Here is a 27,975-nt window from a genome sequence, read left to right as displayed (position 1 = left end):
CGGAAGGAAACAGATCATGCACACTGTTTGTGTTCTGTAGATTTAGTTCTTTATTCATCCACAACTGTGAATTATTAGAGAAGTGTTTATTTATATCCAGTCTTCCAAGTATTTGACATCTAACAGGCTTTACAGTGGCAGCTCTGATAGTGTTCGCTGTATTTCAATGTGACTCACTTCTACGTAAAACATGGAAGCAGACTCTTCATAAGTCAAGTGCAAAACTAGACATTCACTACAGAAACTTAGTCCATGCCTGTTCTCTCTCAAAAATAAGACCACGGGCAAACCAGACGTCAAATATGACCTCCATTCTGTGTAGCCAGACGCTTAAATCACTTCTGAGTCATGATAAAAAAAAAAAAAAAGTTGTGGGACAGCAAGAAACAAACATGTTGTGATTACTGGTCAGTGTAGAGCAGGTGAGTGGTGCCTTGATGTCCATGTCACTGTAAAGCACACATGCAAACTAGCCTCTAATTGTTGAAAGGGGGAGTCTCAAATTTTCGACTTATTTCTGATGTGCTAGGATTTTTGTACCAGTTTCAGGCACAACTCAGACATGTTCTGCCTACAGTTATGTATTAAAACTGGTGCACATGCCTGAGCATGCAGTTTGTAGGCTGTGTGCATGGTGAAATGCACTTGAATTGCGTGATTACATATTACCCTTGATTTACTAAAGTTTCAGCAACTTGCAGTGATTAGTTTTGGGTTGATTTTCCTTCACACTTTAAAACTGGGTGCAAATTTAGGATGTGTTTTAGTGAGACTGTCTTTAACAACAGCAGTAGATGAAGCAGTTAGACATGCAAAAAGCATGTAGTAAGAGATCATTTACCATGTACAGTAGGGACCAAAGAGACCACTAGAAAAAATGCATGTAGTTTGCATTCTTCTCTAATTTTATAAATTTAAAGAACACAAATAATATACAATCTGAGTGAACAGTAGAATCTTTGAATCTTTAGCATGAATTTCAGAATTTTAGTGTTTGTCACCACTTTTACTATAATGACAGTGTGCACTCAAGCTGGCACAGACTCTGATCTCGAACAGTGACAAACATCTCTGAAGAGTAGATCAGATATGTTCAGAGCTGTCAGAACATGAACTTTAATAGAAAAAATGACTAAAATCTGACCTTTTCGTACAAAGGACTTTGTATGGTCAAGTTCACAAATTTACCAGATTTGAACAGTGATCTAAAAATAGTGCAGAAACTTTAGTATTTCTTCTTTTCATACCTTTAAGTAATTGGTTCAAAATTCAAGAATTTTCTGATTTTGGCAGGATTAAATAAAAAAAAATCCTAGATTTTCAAAGTAGTTATAGGCTTTGGGACCCCCTGTATGTGAGAAGCCACAGTGCAAAATATGCCGTGATGTGGCCACAATGTGTGTGTGCAGACTGTGTCACAAACTTAGCCAGAGTAAAATAACACTTCACTCTGTAAATTATTTTGGTGGGAAATTTTTTTTTATTTATTAATACTACCGTCTGAAAACGTTCCCCTGGATGACCAAGACTCCTGGCCCACCCACAGACAGGTTGGTTTCTAAATTTTTTTCCACTGCTCAAGGGTTTGCATGTATGACACAGTGAAGTGAACTTCAATGACTGGAACTTCCCACCTCTAACGCAAAACATGACTGGGTACCTTGTAAAGCACTGTACACTGAGTTGCCAGGTTATGTACATGTATCATTGTCCATTTTATCAGGTAAACCCATCATAGAGGAGCACTTTGTAGGTGTACAAAACTAACTATAGTCCATTTGTTGCTGCACAATTTATAGTAGTGACGCTGACATGCTAGTGGCACATTAATGTGTGTTGAGCTGGTACAGGTATTGCTGGGTTTTTTAACACTATGTCCACTTACTGGCCACTTTATTAGACACACTTGTTGGTATACCTTGGTGTTAGCAACCATAGCTGATCTTTTTCATGCACAATTTGTATTTGTCATCCTCTAGCTCTCCATAAGTGGTCACCCTCTGACCACAGGACCATGGTTAACTGGACATTTTTGATTGGTGGACCATTCTCAACCCAACAATGGCAATGATGTGTAAAAAACCCAGCTCCACATGTGAACATGCCACTACCATGTCAGTTTCACTGCTGTGCAGAGAATAGTTCACCACTCAAACAATATGTGGTGGTCATCTGTTTCCACTAAATGATGGGGTAGAGGAGGACTGACAAAACAAGTAGCAACAGAGGGAGAACTGTCAGAAACTGCATCTATAAAGCGGTAGGTGTTTATGATAAAATGGCCAATGAGCGTGGGTACTATGTAGGTGTGCCTAATAACCGGCAACTCGGTATATCTGAAAATGTCAGCAGTGTTCAGCTTTTGTATATATACGGGTTACAATGATTGTACGGTAAAAAAAAAAAACAGCACAGCTCCAAGGCTTATGGCTTCAGCAGTGAGGCACTTTTGCAGAACTCTGGCATTTTATGTTGCATTGTCTTCACTGGTGGTCCTCTTCAACCACACATGGTAATATACAACCACTAAACAGAAAAAGCCAAAGGGAGAGGTGTCAGGAGAATTAATCAGCACATAAACCGTACAGAGGACTTACAGTTGGGGAAAAAAACATGGTAAAATAGAAATTACTTCAGTTATGTTCATCTCAACGTCTCCTGTCCCTTCCTTGTCCAGCTGCTGGAACGATCCTAAAAGCAAAGGCAGACAAGTGAAATCAACACTGGACAGAAGGATCACTTAGAAAAGCAAAGATCACTGTATGTATTAGTCTCCTTTGATTTTTTTGGCAAATGACGAAAGTAAACAAATAAAATGTCAAATAAAAAAAAATCACAAAAATAAAAGTTTAGCAGACAGAGGACAATAAAAAAAGCCATCTTAAACAAATATGTCATTGTTAGATAGCCTATATATTGGTATTAAGGTAGTTACTAAATAATAAAGGGTTTGGCTAGTGCTGTCCAATTTGCTGTAGTGTTCCACAGCTTCCTTAGTTAATTATCAAACCTTTTACAAACTACAGCAGCACGACATGGATGAAATTGCACATTGGTTTTTTATTACTACATATTGGGAGACTGACCTGCACTATTTTGACCAAAAACATTTCCATTTTTAGGATTACGTAAATGTCTTGATTCATCAAAGCATCCACAGAAACATATCTAGAACACTGAGTTTAACAAAATGATTATAGCACATAATAACACTTAGTGAGGCCTATTTGCATATTGCTGCCTTTTGTGATATTGGCACGGTGTCAAAATAAGAATAAATGACAAAAATAATAAATAACAAAATAAAAATAAAACTGAGAAGTTTTGATTTTTTCAAAAATAATCACCTTTTGACTAGTTATAGCGTTGAAGTAATAAGATCCATTCACTTGTTAAAATATACATGCTGCTGTTTATGTTTACATCTACACAAACCCCTCAAGTTGTCTCCTGAATGACAATCAATCAGCAAGCACAGGTAATCCTGCACCTGTGTCTCATAGTTGGCCTTAATTGTCCTGTATTCTAGTGATCCACAGTTTTGTATAGTGTTTACTTAGAAGCAACTACCAAGTAGCTCTCCAAGTACCACTGCTAAAATAATGCCAATATTGAGAGTTGCAATGCTGTGTCAGTGATGGTGTACATTTACTTTCCCACTCTGGGTTTGAACTTTACAGTGAATCTTTTAACCTTAAAACCTAATAGGCAGATAGTCAACCCATTCCTTCATGATATCCATGAGACTTTCTACTGTGCGCAGTGAATCAACATAAGCAAATCCCACAGGGGTGCAGACATTAATTTGACACCACATATTGATGCAAAGGCCAATATCATATTAACAATTAACAACTGCTGTAGTGTGCAGAGAAAATAAAACGTTAAAATATGTGCACGTTAAAAGAGACATACTGAACATGGCCTCCAGTTTAACCAGGCAACAGATGAAGTTATCAAAATCAATGGATTCATTCTCAGCATATCTGGCAACAAGGATCTGGTTCAGTCTGTTGTTCAGCTTGAATCCTAAACAAAAAAGAAAACAGGAAGCTGCAGTAATTACAGAGGCTGAATGACTTGGGTTTGTGTATATTTATAATCCTCAGTTTGAAAAAGCTTGGGACAGTATGTGAAATGCTAAATAAAAATAAAGCAGTGATCAGTAAACTCCATTTGTGTTACATTAAATACCTGTATTAAATTGGAAATACAAAAACACAATATTTGATGTTCTATCCTATGTACTGTGGCTTGGCCAGGGGAGGGGCTGATGCACACTGACCGGGAAACCCAACAAGAGCTCAGAGACACAAACACAACACCAGCACAAGTGAACAAACCTGCTTTATTTACACATTTAAACCAAAACTTAAATCCATGATGGCTTACTTAGCATGAGTCCCTTCTCTCGCTCTCTCTGGCATCTATTTGGCCTAGAGGCCAGTGTCCTCTCTGCTACCCACCAGAGAGAGAAGGTATCTATGCTCCTCTCCTCATTAGGCACACCTGCCCTAAATCAAGGGAGGGGAGCAGCTCGCACCTGTGTGGGGAGGGGTCACAGCGGCTCCATCTCTCCACCGCCACGGTACTTTATTGCTTTGTTGTAAATATACACTTATTTCAAATTTGATGATAATGGGCCTTCATTGTCGAATGTGTACTTCATAATGCACCACACGTTTTCAGGTCTGGACTGCAGGCAAGAGAGTTTAGCACCCGTACTGTTTGAATCCACAGCCATGCTGTTGTAACACATGCAGAATGTTTCTTGACATTGTCATGTTAAAATAAGCATGGGTGCTCCTGATAAAGAAATCATCTTAAAAGCAGTATATGTTGCTCTAAAATGTGTATCGTCAGAAGAAAACCTTGTATGTCGGTTTTTGACATTTTCAAGTTTTTGACCAAATTTTGAAAATACCTGAAAATGTCTTTACATTGTGTGTAAATTTCAATTAAAAAAAAGGGGGGTGGGGTTGGGGGGTACGGCCCAAAATGACTTGGAAAAATCTCCATTGACTTACAATAAAAGTAAAGTAGGTTTTTTCCTTCTCTTGTAAAGTTATCATTTTGGAGTTAATGGTACCTTCACAAATGTGCAGATTACCCATGCTATGGGCTTTAACACACCCCCATACCATGACAGACCCTGGCCTTTGAACCTTACCGTTTACAATCTGGATGGCCCTTTTCTTCTTCGAGCCACAGAACGCAACGTCCATTATTTTCATAATCAATTTGAAAGATGGACTTGTCCGACCACAATACACGTTTTGATAGTGCATCAGATCAGTCCAGAGAGGACAGCGGTGTTTTGGATGTTGTTGCCTGGCTTCCGCTGCTATGCATTGTACAGTGTGGATGCAGCATACAAATAGCATATTTTTAATGCATTGCCATCTGAGGAACTGATGATCACAGGCATTCAGTTTTCTTGTCCTTTACACGCTGAGATTTCTCAAGATTCCCTGGGTTTTTTGATGATATTGCACAGTAGAGGGTGGAATACCTAAAATCCTTGCATCCACTCATTGAAGAACGTTTTACATTGAAGCATTTTTGTCAAACTGACAAGCCTCAGCATATCTTTGTTCATAAAAAAACAGATCTTTCCTTTCTTACACAAGCATGACTGTATTATCTATTTAAGATGTTTCACATTGTTACTAGTTTTAAATTGGCCCATTCCAACGAGCATACACTCTTAATGAGGGCCATCCTTGATGTATTTCTCAGTGAAAATAAAGGTGATTGTGTAAATCAAAGTTGAGAAAATAAAATATTTCATATCTTGCATTTCTGCTGTTTTGCTGTTTAAATTCAGGCCAAAGTGGATTTACAAATCACTGCTTTCTGTTTGTATTTGCATTTTACAACTTTTTTGGAACTGATTTTTCCATTTGAATGATGGAATGATCTGAATTAGCCTTACCTGCTGATTCAACAGCAAGACGCATCTCATAAGAGCTCATGGTCCCTGATTTATCAAGGTCAAATTGCCTGTAGATGACCTGGGTGATATGGAATTAAAGGTAAAAATTTGTGATGTACATGGTAAACATAATACCTTCTGCACTTGCATCCACAAAAAAGGGAACATAACATGCAACTGGCACGTTTCACTGTTACGAGAAAATAATTTTTTTGTAAGAAAACTATACATGGTGGTTTTTAGTTATAATGAGATAGAAGAACTACTGTTTTTTTGTGGGGGTACATTAAGGATTCTGTTTAAGTGCCACCACTGCCAACAATACTGGATGATCTCCAAAATCTCATTAAAGAGCCATGAGTTCAGTGACACCAGACACTCAATCTAGTGGGAGGAATTTGACGTTGATAGCCGTACAGCTGGTGGAGCTCATATTGAGTGCTTGTAAAATTACATAATAAACTTTATGCTCACTTAAACATTTACAATTTATTGCACTGTTCTGTAATGATTTACCAGTGAAATAAATCATTCTGAAATTAATTTTTTTGAATCACCCTGGACTATAGGAAGTATAAGAAAACAGGTCAAAATGATTGTCTGTTGTAATGGACCAAAAGAGTTTAGGCTGAGTATTCCTTTAAGCTCAATATAATAACATTGTGTTAAGGGCCAAAGGCCAATGGAAATTACAGGCTCTGACATCTTGCAGCAGGAACAAAAATGTTTTATTTACTACCTAGCCCTTGATCCTTTGGAGAACGCTATATTTAATTAGGCCAGAAGGAAATTATTCTATTATTAAATGATTAACATGATTAAAATTATGAATATCCTTCATTTAACATATGCTAATTTAATACACTTGTCTGCAAACGTTTGTACATCCCTGGTCAAATGATCTGTTTTTGGATTTTCTAAGTGAAAATAAGTTTTATATGGGGAACAAATTTAAATATTGCATTTTATGGTAATTTTACACCACAATTTGCATTTATTTGCTGAATTTAACATATTGAAATAAAAATAAAATAAAATGTAAATCCTTTTTTGCAGGGCAGATTTTATGTTTTATTTTACCCCCTAATATTTTTCAATCAGCAAATGAACATTAAACATGCATTAAAATGTGCATAATTTCACTTAGAAATGACACAAACTGTAATTTCACCAGGTGTGCCCAAATCCTTGCATACGACTGTATGTTTAAAATGGCATGTCTTTTAAGGTTAGGGTAAAATAATTGTGTTTAATCTTTCAAGGGTATTTTAAGTGCACTGAATCAACTGTTAATATCTAGTATGACTCTTTCATATACAAGCATTTGCAATAGTTTAGCTACAGCAGAGCACACAAGTTATAAAAAAGTCTGTTCCATATCCGCTGCCTCACTCAGTGGTCTCTCAGGATGTCCAATGAGGTCAGAATGTGTTTCTAAGAAATTTGTAGTAAATGTTCTAAAATAGAAAGTGCAGTTCTTTACACTCACCAGCCATTTTCTGATCTTGTTCCACAGGATCTGAAACTCCACCAAGCCCAGGTGTGCACTGCCATCTTTCTGAAGAGTGATGGAGTTACAGAAAACAACCAGACAAGAAGAACTGACAGTGGATTTTAAACTGCGCACTGACAGTGAGAAGAATTTTAATGGAAGGATACATCCATGAGGTTGACCATAGTCCTGCAAGACTCCATGCTGAAGCCATCTGTCTTCAGGTCTTTGTCTGAGTGAATGAAATACACCTTTTATTTATAATTTAATAGTGAATAACAATGGCCAACTCACACAGTCCCATACTAAAACATATATAACATTTAGCGTATACTGACGCCTCTGGGATTTCCCAAGGTTTTTCAAAATTTCTTAATGATTAAATGGCTACAAAGTCATTCAGAGTCACAGAAAGCTATTACACAAAAATTAGTTAGGAATACCATGTCTGATGTATGAGACGTTTATAATATGTTTCAGAAGTGTTTTCTCTAAATGTTTTACATTTGTAAAAAATCTATTTATTGTGGAGAAGTACACGCAGGGTGTTGGAAGTCCCCAAAGAAAATATCTTTCAGATTAACCACTATTTTAGTAATCACCAACATATAAAAACTCAGAAGACACAAGTAGGTTCTCTGGTTGTTTTTGATGGTAAATAAAATGGTTATATTCATGGTGTGAACATTGTGAATCCTGGATCATCACTAAAATTACTGAAAGAAATCTGAGTCAAATCTGAATCTCTACATTGCAGCATTTCACATGAAAGCTTTCTTAATGACTTGAAATTTTGGTGGAATTTCTCCTTTAAGAATGAAAGAAAAACAGAAGGCAAATTAAAGATCCCACCTTTGCTTTGTGGTAGTTCTGAGAATTTCTGTTGATTCTGGAGTGACACTTTTATATATTTAGTCACCCCGACACACACACACTTATAGTGAGTATAAGTACATGTAAATTGCAAATTAAACAATGATACAGTATTTGGTAGGTCAGCGTTTTATTCTTATTTCTTACTTTATTATCCAGTTATTCAGCAAAATTCTGCCTAGTTCTAGCCATTTATTTCTGAGATAGCAATTATGAAAATAAAAGTTGCGCTAAGCAGGACGCACAACAGTAGCTTAGCTGCAAGCTACAAACAGTCAGTGTATCAAGCCACAGCAGCATTGCTTGGATTTTTAAACACCTTAATGGTGCTGCTGGTTTGAGAACAACCTGCCATCAGAAAACAACCCAATCCAGTGTTCAGAAACAGATTGAAGGACAAAGATGATCTATAATCTCTTACTGTTCATTGGTGTACAAACAAGACAGGTGTGTTTAAAAAAACTTGTCACTAATTGTAGCTGTCTTTTGCATTCATTAAATTGCATTTGGAGGTTGTTGGTGATTTCAGTTTTAGCTGTTTATACAGTTTTATTTACAGTTAAGATATTTCAGATTAATTTCAAGTTCTAAATGCTTTCACACACAGTTCTCAAGTCTTCATGCTGGTTTATGCGTACTGATACTGAATACAGACAGCATAAGCAGAAACCAGGCCATGCTGGATGTAATCTTTATGTATTTATTGCCTGTGAAGGGTATTTTTATACCAGTTTTTCCATTGTTACAATGCTAATATTGTACATTAAAAATTTATTATGAAACATGCCAAATGCCAAAACAAAAAGCAATTATGCCAAGAAATACCCAGAAGTAAAAGTTAATATGTAGAAATTTCTGTTCATATTTACCTGATTATCTTTAAACTCTGAAAAAGATTTAACTTTAATAATTCTGCTAAACTCACAATGCTTTCAAAAGAATGAGCCTTACGTCTTAACACGACTCTATTCAGAATGGTCCTGAGTTCATGGACAGATATCTCCATATCCTATAAAAGAGAAATAATATATGAAGCAGAATTGTTCCACTCATTATTTTTAACAGGATCAAGTATGCGGCATCCTTCATTGATTTCATTTCCTGTCTAAATGGCCATTTTCAGTGTCCAAAAAAAACCCCAGAAATATGTTTTAACAAACAATGATAGAGAGGCCTCAAAACTACATATATGCATTTACTATAGATTTTATAGCTTCAATTCTTTTCAGGAGATTTGCTTTCAGTTTTTCAAAGAAATCTGCAGGGATATTTTCCCATCACCTGGTTTCATTTTCTGCTTCTCTAGTCCAAGTAATCCAAAATACATTCAATGTTTTTGAGGTCTGGACTTTGTTGTTCTGAGAATATAAGTAGCTTATTTGCTCGATTTGCAAATGTTCTCCTTTATCTGTTTCCTTTTCCAGTAACAGCTTCTTGACAAATACAGATCCTTTCAGACTCATAGTGCTGAGTTGTCTTCTCACAGTGGAAGAATGGACAGAAACACCTATGGATTTTTTCAGATCTGAATGAAGAGTGGAGCTTGATTTTCTCCTCTCTCTCAAAGATGAAAGCTTTATGTGCTGTTTACCTAATGGTGAGAGTTTTGGTGGTCTACACAGGTGTTAGGACTCTTTATATTCCATTTTCTTTACATTTTTTAACCATATTTTGAACTCCAGTTTTGGAAACTCCAATTTTTTTACTTACTTTCCTTTGCCTTTCACCTTCCTTATACAGATATTGCCTTAAAAATGATTTATTACCACTGTCAAAATAAAACCTCAACTCAAAAATGGTAACTTTACAGCAGAAAGTAAAACATTCTTAACTCCCTGAGATGTTAAAGGTAATAATGGTTTATTGTAATTAATTTTAAACCAGTAAAAAAAAAAACAACAACAACAACAACAAAAATAGTTATGAGGTTTTGATATGATAGCAATGATATTAAGGAAAGCAAAAGGTACTAACTTCTCCAGCGAGCTGAGCAAACATAGACTTGAAGGAGTCATCTATGTCATCTTCTGAGATTTCCTCCTAAATGACAAGAACATAAATATTATATACACATACAAGACTGGTGACTCTATGGTGTACTTCAATTTGATATGACCAACATCACACAACACCTACCTCTTCCTCCAAGTCTGCAGATATATCATCATCCAGCTCCCTGTCATAAATCATAAAAAAATCACATCAAACTCTAATTAAACAATTTTAGGTCAATATATAGGTGCACATATATAAAGCTTGTATAAATATAAATATAAAGCTTCATATTGTTTCACAGTGATGTACAGTATTCAAACATCCACTGTAGAACCAGTTGCCATGACAGATTCCCAGCTCAACATTATCACAGTACAGGGTGAGTCAAAAGTCACACAACACCGTTTTATTTTATTTTTTATGCTGTCACAAGCCTCCATGATGCGGTGCTGAAGGTGGTGTTTTTTGCAGATTTTCTCAGCACCCACAATTTGTTTGAGATGACCCCAGAGATAAAAGTCGATAATAAAATAAAAAATTAAATTAAACCTGTCCTGTGACTTTTGACTCACCCAGTAGATTACTTGACAATAAGTCCGTAACCCGCATTAAACACAAACTCACTCTGTCTCAGACTGCTTCTCAGTGAAGACCCGCAGGACGAAGTCGGCCTCCTTGCTGGGTTCGAAGGTGGAGGGGACAATGAGGTACTCGCCAGGAGGCAGGCGCAGTCGAGTACTCACCTCCCTCAGGTTGATGAAAGTTTCCGAGCGAGCGCAGGATGAGTGGGTCAGGAAGAAGTTCTTCTTCAAGTGGACGTTCTGACAACCCCTGAACTGCAGTCATACAGAACAGAACTGATAATGCTGTCCAGAACCCATTCAAGCAGGATTAAATGATAAGCAGCCAAAATTAGAAATACTGTACATATGAACGTGCATGGTGGCATCATAACAGACATTCTGTTAATAGACAAAAGAGTGGACCTATCCACGGTCATCACACAGAATCTGCCAACTAAATAGGTCTTAAACACTGTAGGTCAACCTGTTGAAGGGGCAGCATAAGTCCATACCTCATCAGGAATCTGCAAAGAGGAGAAAACAAGTGCAGTCAAGAACTCCTAAATCAACGACTAGAAGCAGAACCTCCAGCATAGACATTGTATTTGGCTCCTTACGTGGCTTCAAGGGTAAGTTTTGTCCCAAACCAGATTAGATTTATACTACTAATACTTTTCTGCACCTAAAATAAATTGTACTATTGCTGGATTACATGAATACTTTGATTCACTAAAAATAACAACACTTATCTGAAACTGTTATATCAGTGTTATATCAGTGCCAGTGTTTCCCTACCATAATATAGGCCGGGCAGCCTGTATAGACAAAACTCACACAGGATGTAACTGTCAGGCTAACATTTGCTTTGTAGTGTTTGTTTTTTATGTGTGCTGGTTTTGGCAAAGCGAAATTCTAAGCCTTTTTTAAATGTAAAGATACACTAAATTCAGATGTCAAGTCTGACGTAGATCTGATCACTGATTGGCTCTGTTCTGTTCTGTGTGGTTATTTCTTACCACCAGAGGGAGAACCTTCACGATAGATTTCTTATTCATTATGCCCACATGCCGTAGAGATCATTCATAATTGTTTAGTATACCAGGTTTCAACTGCCATGAAGAAACTTATGCTAACTACGCTTTCCTAAAAGTGTGCAATCTAAGCTGAAGCCATTGCTTTTACAGAAATAAAACAGAATAAGTTACTTATATAATACCGTCTGTACATTGTGGCTAAATTTCCAAAAGAATCTAGAATTATTTTTACAAGCACAGGTACAATGTAGCTCTCCAGCAAAAGGTACTAAAGTCTACATTTTAGGGTACAAGAACTGGAGGAACAGAACTGTCTCATGTTCTATTGCAATTTTGGTTACACTGACTCCACACACACAGTTTGGACTATTTTCCATTTTTTTAAAAGTTCTGTTATGAAAAGACACAAATATGTTCCACCAGGAAAACTGAATGCAGTATAACTTATTTAAGGTACTCAATTGAACCTTAAGGGCCATTCTTGTACCTTATACTTTAGTAGTTTCATAAGTTTACAAGCAGAGGTCTGTGATCCACGATGCTGTCTAGTCCTTACCTCATAGATGGCAAAACCAATGGTGTGCATGTCCTGTCCGTGTCGCCGATGGCGTCTTCGGTCCTTCTGCATCAGAGCCACAAGGAAACTGCAGGCAACCTCGTCATCCTCTGGATCATCATCCTCCTCCAACAGAGTGATCTTATACTGCGGGTTGATCCAGAATGTATCTGCAAAGGAAAAGAACATTCAGATGGAGTGCACAGTTGGCGACACTGCAAGCTAACTCATGTATCTGTCTCTATGCCTGACACCTGTTTCTCCATTTGTCCATTCATTCATTCAACTGACCACAGCAGCGTTCTGTGTGTGTATTCCCTGGGTGCACATCCAGCAGTAAAGTGAATAAGAACCTTACCTTCTTTAATAATTCACCACATAAAAGCTACATAATGGTTTTTAGGACACAGGAGGTTAGTGTACAACACCACCTGTAGTGCCCATTTCACTCATTTATTATCAGTTGCACTATTGAGTTTAGCTCTCATCAGCAACACAGCAGGCGGAGAATGTTGAAAAGAGTGTGCTCATTAGAATATTAGAACAAGCCCAGAAAATTATTTGATATCCATTTTTTTCTAGCATTGCTTGATGTAAATTTAACACTCAATTTTAGTATCACACAAACATTTGTAATATATCACATATTAATATTTATTATATATCTCTGTGACTAAGTAATTTCTAATAAACTTACTTATATGTTTTTTCCACTTTTGATATAGTTAAAAGTAGTAGCAACATCCATCTGGAACCATGAATTTTGGCGGTACTTTTGTCACTAAGTGTAGTGTACCACTGAATATTTATAGTACTGATAATAAGGTTAGGGTGATACACTGAGAGACATAAACATTAACGTTAAAATACATTTCAAGTTTTCAAGATTTTAAGACTGTTGATGTTATAGAGAGTGCCTGACTTGTAAATTATGATGTTCTGAAACACTGAGTGGTGACAGATCCAGCAAGTCAATAGCAGGGGGTCACAAAAGGCATGTCAATGTTTAAGCAATGTTTCCCAACTTTTTAAATCCTGGACTCTTAAGAGGAACTCTGTAAATAGTTTTGTGCTATTGCATGTCATGAGTTGGTTGTTTTTCTCACCGTTAATAAGCGCCATTGAAGGATCGAACAGTCACATCACTAGTGGATGCATTTGTAAGTGATAAACATAAAGCACCGAATTTGTCTTCCAATTCCAATCTAAGTTGCAAATTGCACACCCAAACAGTAGCAACGTCCAAACAAAAGCTAAATGTATACCAGACTCAGTGAAGTCTGCAGCATTTTGTTAAGGAAATATGGTGAATTGTTAGCAGAAAATGTTATGTTTTTTCATTAAACATAAAGATCACCCAGTTTATTTCATATGTGAATGAGATCAACCAAAAAGAAGCTGTATCTAATCTGGGTGGTTCCAACTTGTTTGAAGTGCTGGGATAACTTAAGTCCTGGTTACAGCTCTTTATAATGACAGACAACAGGTCACAATGTTCCACAGTGTGCACTCACTGGGGTGGTTCCTGCAGCCTCCAGCTGTGCTGCCCCTCCTCCATGATCCGTGGAACGCAGTGGTATTCCAGTGGCTCATCGCATCCTCGCTCAGGGCGTCTGGAGTCAAGTTACAAATCTCCAGTCTGGAGAACTGCCGCAAAAACTCACTGAAGGACATCCTACAGAGAGACAGTAATCAATAGTCCCGTTATTGATTCAAAAGACGTTTCAAAATTGCAAGCATACAGTGGGGTCCAACAGCTGAGACCACTAGTCAAAATGTGTCTATTTTGCATTCTTCTAATACAAAAAGATTTTTTTTTTATTACAAATGATATTAATAGTATGTGAGCAATAGAATCTTTTAAATTGTAACCTGAATTTCAGAATTTTTTTTATGTTTGTCCCTCTTTTGCTTTAATCATGTACTCGAGCTGTAATGGGCTCTCCAACAGAGAAGTCTACTTCTCCAACTTTGAGAAGTAGACCAAATCCACCTGACAGCTATCTGAACGCAAGCTTAAAAACAGGGAAGATTAAAACTCATAACTTAAAAAAAATCTCTGCATATATAAAACAGCAGGCTTACCAGAACTCTCCATCCTCCATCTGCAGACACATATCTTCTCGCTCTGATGGATCTATTTCATCCCATTCAGGTGAGCTAGGAAAGAATAGAGGCAGAGAGAAAAGTTGTCTTTAGTTGTTGTTACACAGTCAGTGTCTTGTGAATGAATTCTTTCAAGTCACCACATTAGGTTAAGTCTGTGGGATTTTGTACTCACTTGTCACTCCAGGCACCTGTCCATTCCACCTGACCCCAAGGATTACGTATACGAATCAGTCTCTCTGTATGACCCCTGAAATTCACCTAGCACAGACAAGAAAACAGTACTATACATTCATCAAGTAAACACACAAAGCACTCAGCTCCACTACAGAAACTAACTACACACTATATTACACTATACTAACAACACAATATAATGTATTTTACAATTTTGGAACATACTGGATTTTCAAACGGACTTAATAAAGACAAGCTCATACCTGGCTAAGGCCGGTCACTGAGTAGGCATGGCCCTTTACCAGCTTCTTAAAAGTTACAGCCTCCATATCAAATCTACTGGTGATCTGTGAATACAGTGAAGGTCCAAAGATCATAAGTAAGATTCTGTAATAAATGCAAAATTCTCCAGCAAAGCTTTGGGTTGAGAGAGCTAAATTTTCTGAGTTTTCTCAGATCCTTTACCATGTATTCCCCCTCCTTATTAAGCAAGTGTAAATTTGGCCACATCAGTTTGACCACTTTAAACAAGTACTTGCAAACTATTAACTGAAAAAGACATGATTACACTGTTTATTTTATTTAATTATTTACACATCAGTGAAAAACTATGTATTAACCATTCCAATCTTTTGGACCCGTGGTTATATTGTCACTTACATGATTTTTACAAAAAATGTCACATACTGTTTTGCATTTCAAGGGCTCTTTTAATCATGTTAATTAATATAAATCAAGTAATAGTTGTTGTCTGAAAAGGTAAAAGCCATATAATCAAGATCTTTTATTCTATTATTCTATCTATTACAGTATCAGTTATGACAGGTCTAACCTATAGAACCAACAGTATGGTACTGACTTTGTAATATATATATATATATATATATATATATATATATATGTATGTATAAAAGTGTGGATATGGGCACATCAGTTCTCACATCAATGGAGCACCCTAGCAGTGAGCCTCTCTCCAGGGCTTTAGAGATGATGCGGTAGAGATCTTTGGGAGCCTTGTTGAGCTCATACATCTCTGACACACCTCCAGTGAAATCCTCAAACCCCTCAGTGGTGGAGCCACCTGACAGAGCCTCATAGGAGCCATTCAGTCTGTAGACACAGCATGCATATACATTTTTCATCATTATCTCATTTCTGTCATGGTGCTAAAGTAGATTTTGCACCCCAGAACATATATAACAATGGCAAATATCAGCACAGTATACTGTGAGTTGTCAATCAAATTTTATCAGAAACAAGAACTTACAAATACTGACTGTATCCCCTCTACTGCTGCATTATTTATCAGCCACCCTCTAATCTGCTGATTCAAATATATATTATCTGAGTGGTGATCAATTCACTGCACTTCAGTCATTGACACTCGTGGAAAAGTGGTATTTGGTGCTCGCATGACAAATGTATCTGAAATAATGGTGACACTAGTATGGAGAGGATACAGCACAGAGTCTAAAGAATTCATTTCCTTTCAAATTGTAGATTCAACATTTTTAGCTAAAATAATGACATGTATATTTGTAAAATTATATTGTTTTTGAAGGCTATGTATGTGATGTGTAAGCAAATTGTAAAAATGTAACTTATTGACCCAAAAACCCCTGGGCCTGTACTTTAACTTATCACTGTTATAATCATGTAAAATATATATTAGCTGTATATTAGTCACCAAATAGTAGTTAAAATTAATAACCAAATAATAAGCCTTATGAATTATTATTATACCAGTCTGTAAGTAAATGTTTTAGTAAATTGTTTAGCATCTTTAGTGGGTGAGATAAAACATGATTCCCTAAAAAAAAGCGTTCAACAACATACTTGGCATAGGCCTTTTCTATCAAAGCACTCCAGAACTCGTTTCCCTCTGCGGAGTGCACAAACATTAGCTCTCCATCTTTGACTGGCAGCCGATCATCAATCACAATGTCCACCCACTCCCCGAACTGCCAGAACTAAAGCACATGCGACAAAATGTTGTTAGCACATCAGCATCTAAATCACCGGTTATGGAAAATAACCATTTGTAGCTAAATTACTTTACTGGAAAATATACTTTAAGCAAATCAGAGAAGCTATAAATATGAATCCTATGCCATTCATAAAAAGCTAAGAGAGAATTTCTTTAACCCCTTAAAATCTCAGGCTTTTTATATACTAAGCCTTATCGTCCAGTAACTGTAGGGACACAACTGCTAACTAGCTATTATTAGGTTATAGAACTGTGTAATAAAACTTGGCCATGTAAGGGGTTAAAGAACCATCCACTGAATAGTCCTTAAGGGAAGCAAAAGTGGATTTTCTATGGCATCACTCCAAAGAACCCTTTTAGCAGCATTATGTTTAAGAATACTGTTGTTACAACAGCTGTCACTTTTTTCACTAGGTTACAGTGACCTCTGCTTAGATTGAGTGACACTTAAAGAGATTCAAAAAGTAGAATATCTCCCAATACAGCCAAACACACTGCAAGGTTTAAACTAACCGTGTTAAACCTCTATTATGTTAAATCTCTATTATGTATGTACGTAATAAGGGTTTCAATGAAGAACACTATTACCTGAAAATGGAAAATCCCTGCATAGTCCTCTTGGAAGCTCTGTCCATGAGGGACAACCCTGTGTAGGATCTTTTCATTCAGAGTGAGAGAAGCAATGGCAGCCAGAAGCCAGCAATCACCTGATGAGTGTATGCGAGAAGAAAGAGAGAAGATATTATTATTACATGCTGTAATATTCTGTCACCAATATCAGTTTAAAGTTTTGTTTAGGTGAAATGCCAATAAAAACATAAAGCAGTTACTTGTGTATCCATTTTGTATTTCCGTATTTAAACAAAAACAATATAAAGACAAGATATTTCATGTTTTATCTGATCGACTTCATTATGTTTTGTAAATACAAGCTCATTCTGAAATTGATGCCTGCAACACATTCCACAAAAGTTGGGACAGGGTCATTTTAAGATTTTAGGACTAGGATTGTTGTGAAATGTTCAAAAAGCATCTTAAATATGTGATGGAATCTTACTTTTATTCTTGGGTATAAAATAGCATCCAGGAAAGGCCTAGTCCTTATGAGCAAGCAAGGGTTAAGGCTCACCATTTTGCCAAAAAATGCACCAACTAATAACCCACCTGCTACGGCTCCTCAACAAGTGTTTACAAGTACTGTAGATATTTCACCCTCTATTGTGCGTAATGTCATCAAAAGATTCAGGGATTACAGAAAAGTCTTTGTGCGTAAAGGGCAAGGCCAAAAACCACAACTGGATAGCTATGACCTTTGACCCTTCAAACAGCACTGCATTAAAAACCAGCACGCTTCTGTGATAGATATTACGACATGTGCCCAGGAATACTTTGACAAATTTCTGTCAATAAAACTGTTGCTGCATCCATACATGCAAGTAAGCACTACCATGCACAGTGGACGTCATATGTCAACAACATCACAACACCCAGAAACACCACCAACTTCTCTGGGCTCAAGCTCATCCAAAATGATGCACAGTGGAAACATGTATTGTGGTCTGACGAATCCTTTCTGATTGTTTACAGTGTGGCTGCATCACAGGAGAGTGTGGAGCTACACTGACCTGCATGCCGTCCAGACCTCACAGAAAACATGTGGCACAATCAAGGTCCTGTACAAATGCACAGCTGTGGATTTGTATCTGCATCAGCTGGTGTCTTCAGTCCCCAAATGATTATTAAGTATTGTAAAAAGGGAAGATGATGTAACACAGTGACAAACACGCTTTTTTTGCATTTTTTGGTTAGGTTTTGGTTAGGTTCCAGGCATCACATTTAGAATGACCATAACAATAATAATCTCATTCATAAAGTATAACATTAAACACTGCTTTGTCTTGTCTTCAATTTATTATAGGTCAAATGGAATTTTCTAAATACTGTTTTCTGTTTTTAACAGCATTTTACATATTGTCCCAACTTTTCTGAAGATGAGACATCTTAAAAGTGTTGAAGAGAACTCTAACTGTTAAGACATGTAAGCTTCAATATAGGGTACATGCCCAATACTATTAAAATATGTTACACAAACCTAGCAAAATACTTTGTTGCCATTTTTGCTGTAGCATCAAATGGCTGCTTTCACTCTTGTTCACTGTGCAAGCAACAGTGAGCTAAATGTATATATTTGAATTACACATTCATGTTCATTTACATATATGTAGACACCATCACAGCACGACAATGGTGACTAGCAGAAGTATGTTTTTTTTTTAATAAAATATTTCCATTTGGTTTCTACATTATATTTTCAACATGTACAATATTTTTAGTTTTAAAAAAGAGTTTCCCAGCATAATTGTTATGTCAGTCAGTCAGGCCTCATTAAAGTCATAACCTGTTGTTTTTTTTTTTTTACAGATGTAGAACAGAAATACCCATTTTATCCAGCAGAGGGGCTACATCAGGAAGGATATGGTGTTTCTTTGGTCTTCCTAAGCCAGAGTGAGGCCTCTGTGAATCACTGCAGTGAGAACCCACTGCTGTTTACCATCCCAGGCAGAACCTGGCCTTGGCACCGAAAAGAATTTTCCACACAAACAGAACTGAAAAATCGTTCATGTGCATGGCTGGTGGACTGAGTGCGCCTGAGTTATTGAGTTTTGTATTATCTGGTTGTAAATGGGCGTAGGTATGGAGTTTGTCTGTATCCATAAAAGCCCTGTCATAGGAATCTGAGAAGATAAGCTGACTCAACTCTGCACTTTGAAGACATGGACTGACTCCAGATCTGTGGGAGACAGCTGAATTATACTCAGTACAGCTCAGAACAGCTCTGAGTCAGTGCCACTCCCTCTAACTCATGTTTTAGGAATCCCTATGCTGCTTAAAGTATAGCATAGGTTACTAGGCATATCATGATAAATACACATAAACAGTCAGAGCTTCTTAAACCCTTGACTAAAGCTATTTAGTGTATTGGATACATAGAAACAATATCATCTTACCAAGAGCTCCCTGACAGATATCTGTCCTTGTAGCTCCTCCCATGATGAACTGAGGATCATCACATAGCTCCTAATGGAGAAACAAGTTCAACCCATGAAAAGCAGAACTCTAAGATTTAGCAGTATAAAATAAATAATTCCAGCTCTAAAATCTAATTGGCGGAGCCACGTTTGAAGTCACTGTAAAATACTCAATATATGACTGCACACATCAGTTGAATTGCTTATTAACGTGCATTAAAGTTATCTAAAAAGTCATTATGCTGTTCATAGAACAATTTAAGTTTCTTGGCAACCACAGTGTGTTGTTAATGAACTACACTGATTAGTGAAGAATTGTTTATTGTGTTTATTACTGACAGCAGCCTAAATGAAAGTACACATGCTCTAGATATGATTAAAAGAACCGCTTGACTGGTCAAAAATGACTTGCTTATGTTTCAAAAATGACTTCTACAGTTCCTTTGTAGTTAAAGGGGAGTTCCTCCAAATTCCAAGTTTCAAAATTTCTGTATAATTACATGGTTAAGATGTAAAAAAATGAAAAAATCTTTTAGGGGGGTTTGCTGTGAAATGCTCCATTACAAAGTCAGAACTGTTTATACTGGTGGTGATAGCAACCAGACGTCTGAAGAGTTTGAAAAAAAAGCTGCCCCGTGAAAAAGTCCCTCAACCAATGTGAGATCTAATATACTTTTATACTATACACAACTGATTACATTATTGTATTCATTTTAAATTTAGTAACAAAAAGTAGTCTAATGTAATAAACTACATTTTAAAACTCGTATGGAAACCAAGCTTCTTTATTTGTATACTGTTTTGTTTTTGGCCCTCAGCCTTCCTTAAACACTGTACTTCGGCCCCCCAAAACAAAATGCTTAGACATCCCTGCCTTAAAAGTTCCCTCAGAGACAGTTATTACGCAAAACAGTCACAAATATGCTGCCTAATACCTGTGACATTGCTTTACGAAGGTTTAAAGAAAGTTTTAACTGTATTTTTAAAGTCCATTCAAGTGTGGAGGGGTACATACAGTATATTGTAAGTCAAAATAGATCCCAAAGAAAACTTACTTCAGATTTAGCACTATTTTACCATCATCACATTACATATAAACACTCAGAAGACATGTTTAGCTTCACTGGTTGTTTTGGATAGTAAATAAAATGGCTATATTTGTGTTGTAGACATGGTTCCTAATTCCTATCGCTACCACCAAGAAATCTGAGTTGAAAAGTTTCTCTACAGTCAACCATTTTACATCAAATCACTCTGAATGACTTTGTTTAAATCTCATAGATTGAATTATGCAGAAATGTATGCAAAAAAATGTATCAATGAAATTCCCCCTTTTTTGAATTGGACTGATTGGCAGAAGAACTGGTTATTATAATGTTTATTATAAATAGCCATCTAAATCACAGTTTTGGTGCCTGTATACATGTCTAAAACACCTCTGTATTTCTTTACTCCACAGCACGCAGATTGAAATTTAAAATATTTGGACCGCACACAGTCTGTCACATGGAGACAACAGCTGCAATGTAAACAATGAGAGGAGAGGGCCTCTTAACTCAGTCCTACCCAGTGAGGCATGCTGAGCCTCCTATACTAAACTACTGCAAAGAAGGGCAGAACCAAGTGGCATGCTAGTGTGAGATACTCTACATGACTAGTATGGTGTTATAGGTCAGTACAATCCTACCAGTGATCAACACAACCTGCCCAACAGCAGGGAGTCTCACATTTCTTGCACTTGTGAATGGACTCTGGTCTGTTTACTATAAGCTCTATAGTACACTTTTCTTGTATTTTAATCAGACTAAAGACCAAAAAAAAGCCGTTCTTCAATTTTCTATGACCATTTTCCAAGATTTATCTTTTCAGCTTTTGAGTTAAACAGATGTTTTTGTTACTGATATACTGATGTAAGTAAATGGCCTCTATTCTGATTAACTTCCTTTTATTGTGCTGCAATCAAAACACAGTCTGAGCTTAATAAAAATAACCTTTCAGACATCTGGATCCTTCACCATAACTACAGCAGTATATCTGCTTCAGCCAGGAATAACGCAACATCTAATCATTTCCCCCATATCTTCTGCTACAATACCTCTGCTACAGACTGTCTGCAGTGGCAACCTTCCTTATCACTTCAACATGAGCCAAAATGGCTGTTATGATTAAAGACTGGCTCAGACATTCACTGTTTGCAATTCATGTAATTCTTCTGTTAAAATGTTTAATGAAATAAACACAAAATATCTCCTCCTGCAAAACTGCCTATAAAATGGGTAGTTATGTGATTTTCGATAATTGAACTCTAGTGCAAGATCAATACTAAGCTTATCACTCATGAACATATCCACCACTACAGACACTGTTCAGATCTACCATGCATTAAAGGAGTTATAACACTGGGATTAATGACTGGCTCATTACATTGATTTATCAGTCTAGTCTGGCTTTGGTGAACTTCAGGAATTCTGAGAGTAATAACTGTTCATTACATTGATTCATCAGTCTAGTCAGGCTTTAGTAAAGTTTAGTAACTCTGAGATAAATCAATATTATGATCGGTTATTTATCAGTTTACTCAGGGCCTAGCAGAGTCTAGTAACACTGCAATTAATAACTGAATAACTGATAAGTATTCTAAAAGTATTCTCCTGAAAATGTTTTTAAGTTAACTGTATTCTGAATATTGCCTTGGACTGAATACAGATCATTAATTTCTGTATTCTGAGTACTTATAAGGAATACTTGAATTCCTTTACATCCCAACCCTGGGTTTATATGAAATGTAGGGGGTGCTGACATCACAACCATTTTGAATTCAAAACTATAGCTTAGTATTCATACTTGGAGTGGACTGGAGAGTAAACCTGTGGTAACGATCTTTACACTGTACATCAATCACTGTATTTCAGAAAATCTAGCTTCTCCATGATGTGTGCTCTTGACCATGTGTGAAAATGGCTTTTATGATTAGTGAACAACTTTCACATTCATCAGTAGGTGATGTCCGAACTTCAGACTAGCTGTTTCATTCCTCCTCTGTCTCTTACCGTAGGTCTCATCCACTCCACTCCATGCGTTTTGGAGGAGTAGGGTCCAAGCTCCTTGAATCCCAGTGAGGGCGGCTCAGCGGGGAAGCAGGGGTCTTCAAACAGGAAGCCCCCCTCCAGACACTCCCGCTTGAGGTCCTCAAAGGCCTGGTTTTGGAAGTGGACAGCTTGCTCACAGGAACCAATTCCTTCTGCCTTTAGCCTGCTAGCACTGATATGTGCTGAGATCCCTCCGTACGAGAACATGCTAGCAAGACAAAAAAAAAAAAGACTGACAGTAAGGGGTCCAGGGGGAACAGGGGTATAAATAGCAGTGGTGCTGCTAAATTCAGCAGTGGACTTAATGAGTACTGATTCATACAGTACAAATTCAGACCAACATTCACAGTTCATTCATTAAATTAAATATACTCTGAGCTCAAAAAGCAATGCAATATTTATTTTATTTTTGTTTATTTCAGTGAACTCAGATGTCAGGGAGGCTCTTTGTGCTAGCTGAGTGTTTTCACTTGGGGTGGGGGTGGTGACAGGGAGATATTATTACAGGTGGCAATATGGCAACTTTTAAGATATTTTCCTTACGTTTGACAAGTGGTAACAGTGCAGATTTAATAAAAAATACTATAAATACACAAATACAATAATTTTTATTTTACATGCTGTGCTGCACTAAACCCAATAAAACTGGACTTTATCCACATCTGGGAAATCTGTCTGTGGCGTTCGCCTGCCCCCTGGGCTCCAATGGCAGCTGCAAGAGCCTGCCGAACATTGAGCGGCAATGAACCCCGGCGAGGAGAGAGCTACGAGCGGGTCGGGGATGGAGCGCATGCAACACTATCCTAGAAGATTTAGCAGTGGAGATTTTGGTTTGTGGATAATGGAGATGAATTTAAATGAGTTAAAACTCTCAAAATTAATTTCTTTCAATTCACTCACCTGCCTACTGCTTTTAGAACACATGTACTGAAAGCACTTTGACTAATTATTTTTACTGTACTAATTTAGCAAAGAGCAAACACTGTGTTGGACACCTGCCAGGCCCAAAGGAACGAGTGGTAGCATCTGAATGGAAACTAGACAACCATCACAATAATCACATCTCAACAAAGTGGGAGCACTGTTACTGATATTTTATAGAACACAGGGGAAGACCTTTGGTCTTTGGGGGTCATGCTCTTCTTTGAAAAAACATAAGCTTTAGTCTAAGTGCACAGGTGATAGCTAATAACACCAAAAAATCCAGTTAATTTGTTTATGTTTTTATTTTAATGTAAACATCTCCTGTTTTGGCTGACACTCTGGTATGATAGCCTATAGGTTCTTGGCTATAAGTAGTGTCTAGTAGTTCATCCTCAATCAGTACACAGATTACTATTTTGATGTTTCAGACATAATAATAAAACATAGCATCTACCATTATTCAGTCATCAAATAGAGGGTTTTTTCCAGTCATTTACCAATAACAAGCTAACAGAATTCACTGTGTCTGGAGCCTGAACTACAGATGACTGACTATTTCATGAACTGTAATGTGATCAGTCATTCTTAAACATATTTTTAAGCAGGTCAAGTCAGCTGTTCAGTCGTAAAAACAGAGGCCCTTAATTGGCTCCTTGTTCTGTAAGGAATCAAACATAGTTCTTCCATGGCATCGCCCCAACAACCTTTTAGTACTTTTAGATTTAAGAGCGCTGGAAAATACACAATACAGTGACTGAATTCTGAAACATTTATGGCACCATAAAGACATTATGCTTTTTAAAGTCAACATGAAACGGAAGTCATGACTCATTTTCCTTCTGTAGTGAAACTCTGTATCAAGGAGGCCCTCTGAGTTAGCAGCAGGCTTTTAGTTGACAATAAGGGAGATGGTGAGGGAAAAGCTGAAACATGATATTATTGGTTACTATTATTTTTCCCTGCCTGCTGGTGCACAGTAATGCAATCAAACTTCATAAGATGTTTTAGACATCAATGAAAATCATCACTATGGCTGTTCAATTCCAGAAATGTAAGTCAAATACAACTCCAATTCTAAGTGAAGAGAACTGTTGGAGCCATTTCCACACAATAATCTAAAATCCAAGACACATAGAAAGATGTGGCAAAAATAAAGAGTAAAATGTTAATTGCATGTTATCTTACAATGGAAATAATGTTAGTTAAATAACATTAACAGACTAAAGGGGGCTGGCTAAGTTGTACCTGATTCTCCACTGTCAACTACTTCAGATGAGCAGGTGTTTTAGTACTGTAATGGTTGATTGTACACCATTAGTTTATTACAAATATTACATCTTACGTAAAACACAACACCACTGGACTATCAGTGTGTGGGTTGTGGAAGGATGCATGTATTCATACAGGGTGTCCAGACAGGAACAATACAAAGCCTCTCACTCTGTATGCATAAGGGTCGATGCACACTTGACCAAAGCTTTGGAGTCAACTCTTCATTCCCACATGCCTAAAATCATGGAATCGATTTCTTTTGGGATCGACTCCCAGCCCTAGTCATAAAATGTTATGGTATGAATAACTGCGCTTAAAAACACCAAGAACATAAATGAACAAGATAAAAAAAAGGTTCAGTTTGATTTTAGGGTGACTTTAAAACAATCCTTCAACTCATGCAAAACTTGGCTGAAATCTACAAACTGGCATGATATACTGTACTAATATATTAGCAAAGTTAATACAAATGGCTGGTCCTGCACATTCATCAGGCTGGAATCCTCTTCAATGTGAGTGTGTGTGTGTGTGTGAGAGAGAGAGAGGGAGAGAGTGTGGTTCCCCCTATAAACAGCTGATTCAGGCGGCCCTTTGTAAGGCTGACAATGAAAACAGATCACTCAAGAACTGAGATCCGCTCCCCCAGGGCCCCTCGCTCGTTTCAACAAGCAACAGAAACGCCTGCTATCAGCAACAGAGGCACCAGTGTTCACTTTGGGAACCGAAGTGAGTAAGTATGCGCAGTAGAACTGATTGAGGATCATGGCTGAAACACTTAACACCTTTAAGTGCAAGGGCCTGTATGTGGGCCTCATAACCACATTACTTACATGTTAGTTTCGTTGTAGTGACTGAATAATTCATGAGTTACTGAATTACAGGCCTGAAATTCAAGTGGTTAAGCAAACTGTTCTCTGTCATTTTAATTTGAAATGTTGGAATAATTAGTCATAGTGATAGTGTGTGACTATGGAATAGGGCCTTTGTGCAGGTGTAACTGGTTACAGTTATTTAAGAATAACTTATGCAGCAGATTTATTGCTGCTGCACATATATTGTCTGTATTTATCGTGCCTGGTTAGTGTCCTGAGTCAAATATATTCTGTTGCACATGGTCATTGTTGACCACCTTTGCACTCTGAGACAAAACAAGCTTTGCATCATATACTTATATGTACAATGATATTAAAACTATTCTAACCAGCATTAGGATGTCAAAAACTTGTTCTGCAACACTTGTTCATTTCTGCAGATGCTTTCCTCCTAAACCATTTTCAGATGGATTTTCCCTTCCTTAAAATTAAGCTAACACAGCGGAGGCTACTTTAAAATCCCATTTCAGTACAGTTTTCTGAGAGATGGAGCTAGTTTGGTAACGGTAATTTGGTCAAAATGCTACTCTGATTCTGTCTGTGGCCCTGAAAACATTGATTTCTAAGCAATTTAATAAGGATCATAATAGTAACAATGAAAAGTCTTAAAATTGTAACAGCTCTAAACTCTAATATGTGCCTCACATCAAGATACAAAGAGACGAAACAGAAGACAGATAAGTACTCTGCTAGCAGACGCCGTAATTTTGAGAAAAAAATAGGCCTCAGTGTTAACAGCCGAACAGCTGACTGTTAAAGCTCGACTTTAAGGATAACTCCACTGATTCTCAAAATTTCCACGTAATTAAACTGTTACGGTGTAAACAAAGTCATTTAGAGCTGCAAAGAGAATGCAAGGTTCTAAAGAAACTGTCAGAACTGTCCACAGTGGTGGTGATAGGGACCAGGTGTCTGAAGAGTTCGTCTCAAAAAGCTCCCTCACACACACGTATATATAATTAATTATTAATTAATATTCTATAAATGTTATTTATTCGAATAACACTTCTCAGCAAATAAACACATACTACACAAATACATTTAGAAAATCACCCAGTGTCTTGGGTGCCTAAGACTTTCGCACAGTACTGATTTTATATATATATATATATATATATATATATATATATATATATATATATATACACACACATATACACACATACATATACACACACACACATATATATATATATATATACACACACACACACACACACACATATTATATATATATATATATATATAGAGAGAGAGAGAGAGAGAGAGAGAGAGAGAGAGAGTAACATAAATGTTACCCACAAGACACTGATCCTTTCACATAACAAATAAAATTGGCATTACAATGAGTTCAAAATGAATCCAAGTTTGTACATTTCTCTACAATGCACCATTTTACATCAAAAAGTCTGAAAACCGTCTTTGTTTACATCCTAACGAATGAATTAGGCCCAAATTCTGAGAACTCGGTGTAGCTCCCCTTTCAATGCACTCCACACATCAAACTCTTGTTGATTCTTTCCAATGACAGGTTAGTTCGGTTTAACTGTGGGTTAAAGTTTTGCCCAGAATAAACAGGCCTTTTATACGGTTAACAGACACACATATAACGCTGATAAAATGCTAAGCCTACAGACTTTAAAGGAATAAAACGAATTATTTCGGCGAAGCGTCCCGACAACTCAGCCACAGAGTCTGCGGAGATTACAGTCTGTCAGTGGGCGCTAGCAAGGCTGCTGTAGCCGTTAGCCACTTTAAAAGTAGCACAAATCAAACCAGCGCTCTTCGGGAAGAAACAACACACGACCAGCAGCAGCCTTACCTCTGACGGGCTGGTCAACACCCTCGGCGGACAGTGTTAGGGGTGAGGAACAAGGCTAACCGCTGTGTTCCCCTGAATGTGAGGTATTTGTTCAGTGGCGAGACGCGGACACTGTTAGCTGTCCAGTCTGAGCCACACTGCAGTGCACAGCCCAGCACAGGCAGCAGTCACTGCAGTCTGGCGACGAGCCACATAACTAGCATACTGCAAAAGCTACCGACTGAGGCTTGACTGAAAAAACCTGACACC

General features: G+C 37.3%; 1 protein-coding gene across 1 annotated transcript; it reads right to left on the bottom strand.

Moving 5' to 3' along the window:
• Nucleotides 1-26: 26 nt before the first annotated feature.
• On the bottom strand, nucleotides 27-27,913 carry capn1a (calpain 1, (mu/I) large subunit a). Its single transcript, XM_017695412.2, has 22 exons — nucleotides 27,727-27,913; nucleotides 22,798-23,044; nucleotides 19,727-19,796; nucleotides 17,307-17,425; nucleotides 16,568-16,701; nucleotides 15,673-15,841; nucleotides 14,995-15,078; nucleotides 14,730-14,815; nucleotides 14,534-14,608; nucleotides 13,963-14,123; nucleotides 12,449-12,618; nucleotides 11,371-11,382; nucleotides 10,920-11,131; nucleotides 10,437-10,476; nucleotides 10,275-10,340; nucleotides 9,252-9,309; nucleotides 7,595-7,659; nucleotides 7,425-7,493; nucleotides 5,936-6,014; nucleotides 3,916-4,029; nucleotides 2,633-2,691; nucleotides 27-2,526 (listed from the first exon to the last, which is right to left on the bottom strand). The coding sequence occupies exons 2-22, from the start codon at nucleotides 23,041-23,043 to the stop codon at nucleotides 2,500-2,502; spliced, it is 2,115 nt and encodes a 704-aa protein (XP_017550901.1). The 5' UTR covers nucleotide 23,044; nucleotides 27,727-27,913; the 3' UTR covers nucleotides 27-2,499.
• Nucleotides 27,914-27,975: the final 62 nt, after the last annotated feature.

The sequence above is a fragment of the Pygocentrus nattereri genome, chromosome 5 (genome assembly GCF_015220715.1).
Source record: "Pygocentrus nattereri isolate fPygNat1 chromosome 5, fPygNat1.pri, whole genome shotgun sequence".
NCBI lineage: Eukaryota > Metazoa > Chordata > Actinopteri > Characiformes > Serrasalmidae > Pygocentrus > Pygocentrus nattereri.
Note: the sequence above shows the minus strand (reverse complement) of the source record. Positions and strands in the feature narration are given on the sequence as shown.

What these genes read in the sequence shown, in the direction of transcription:
- capn1a (XM_017695412.2), bottom strand. Translation starts at nt 23,043, where the DNA reads ATGTTCTCGTACGGAGGGATCTCAGCACATATCAGTGCTAGCAGGCTA. An exon ending in ATGGAGGATGGAGAGTTCTG is followed by an intron (nt 14,124 to 14,533) that starts GTAAGCCTGCTG and finishes GTCTCTCTGTAG; the next exon opens with GATGTCCTTCAGTGAGTTTT. An exon ending in CTATGGTCAACCTCATGGAT is followed by an intron (nt 7,494 to 7,594) that starts GTATCCTTCCAT and finishes ATCACTCTTCAG; the next exon opens with AAAGATGGCAGTGCACACCT.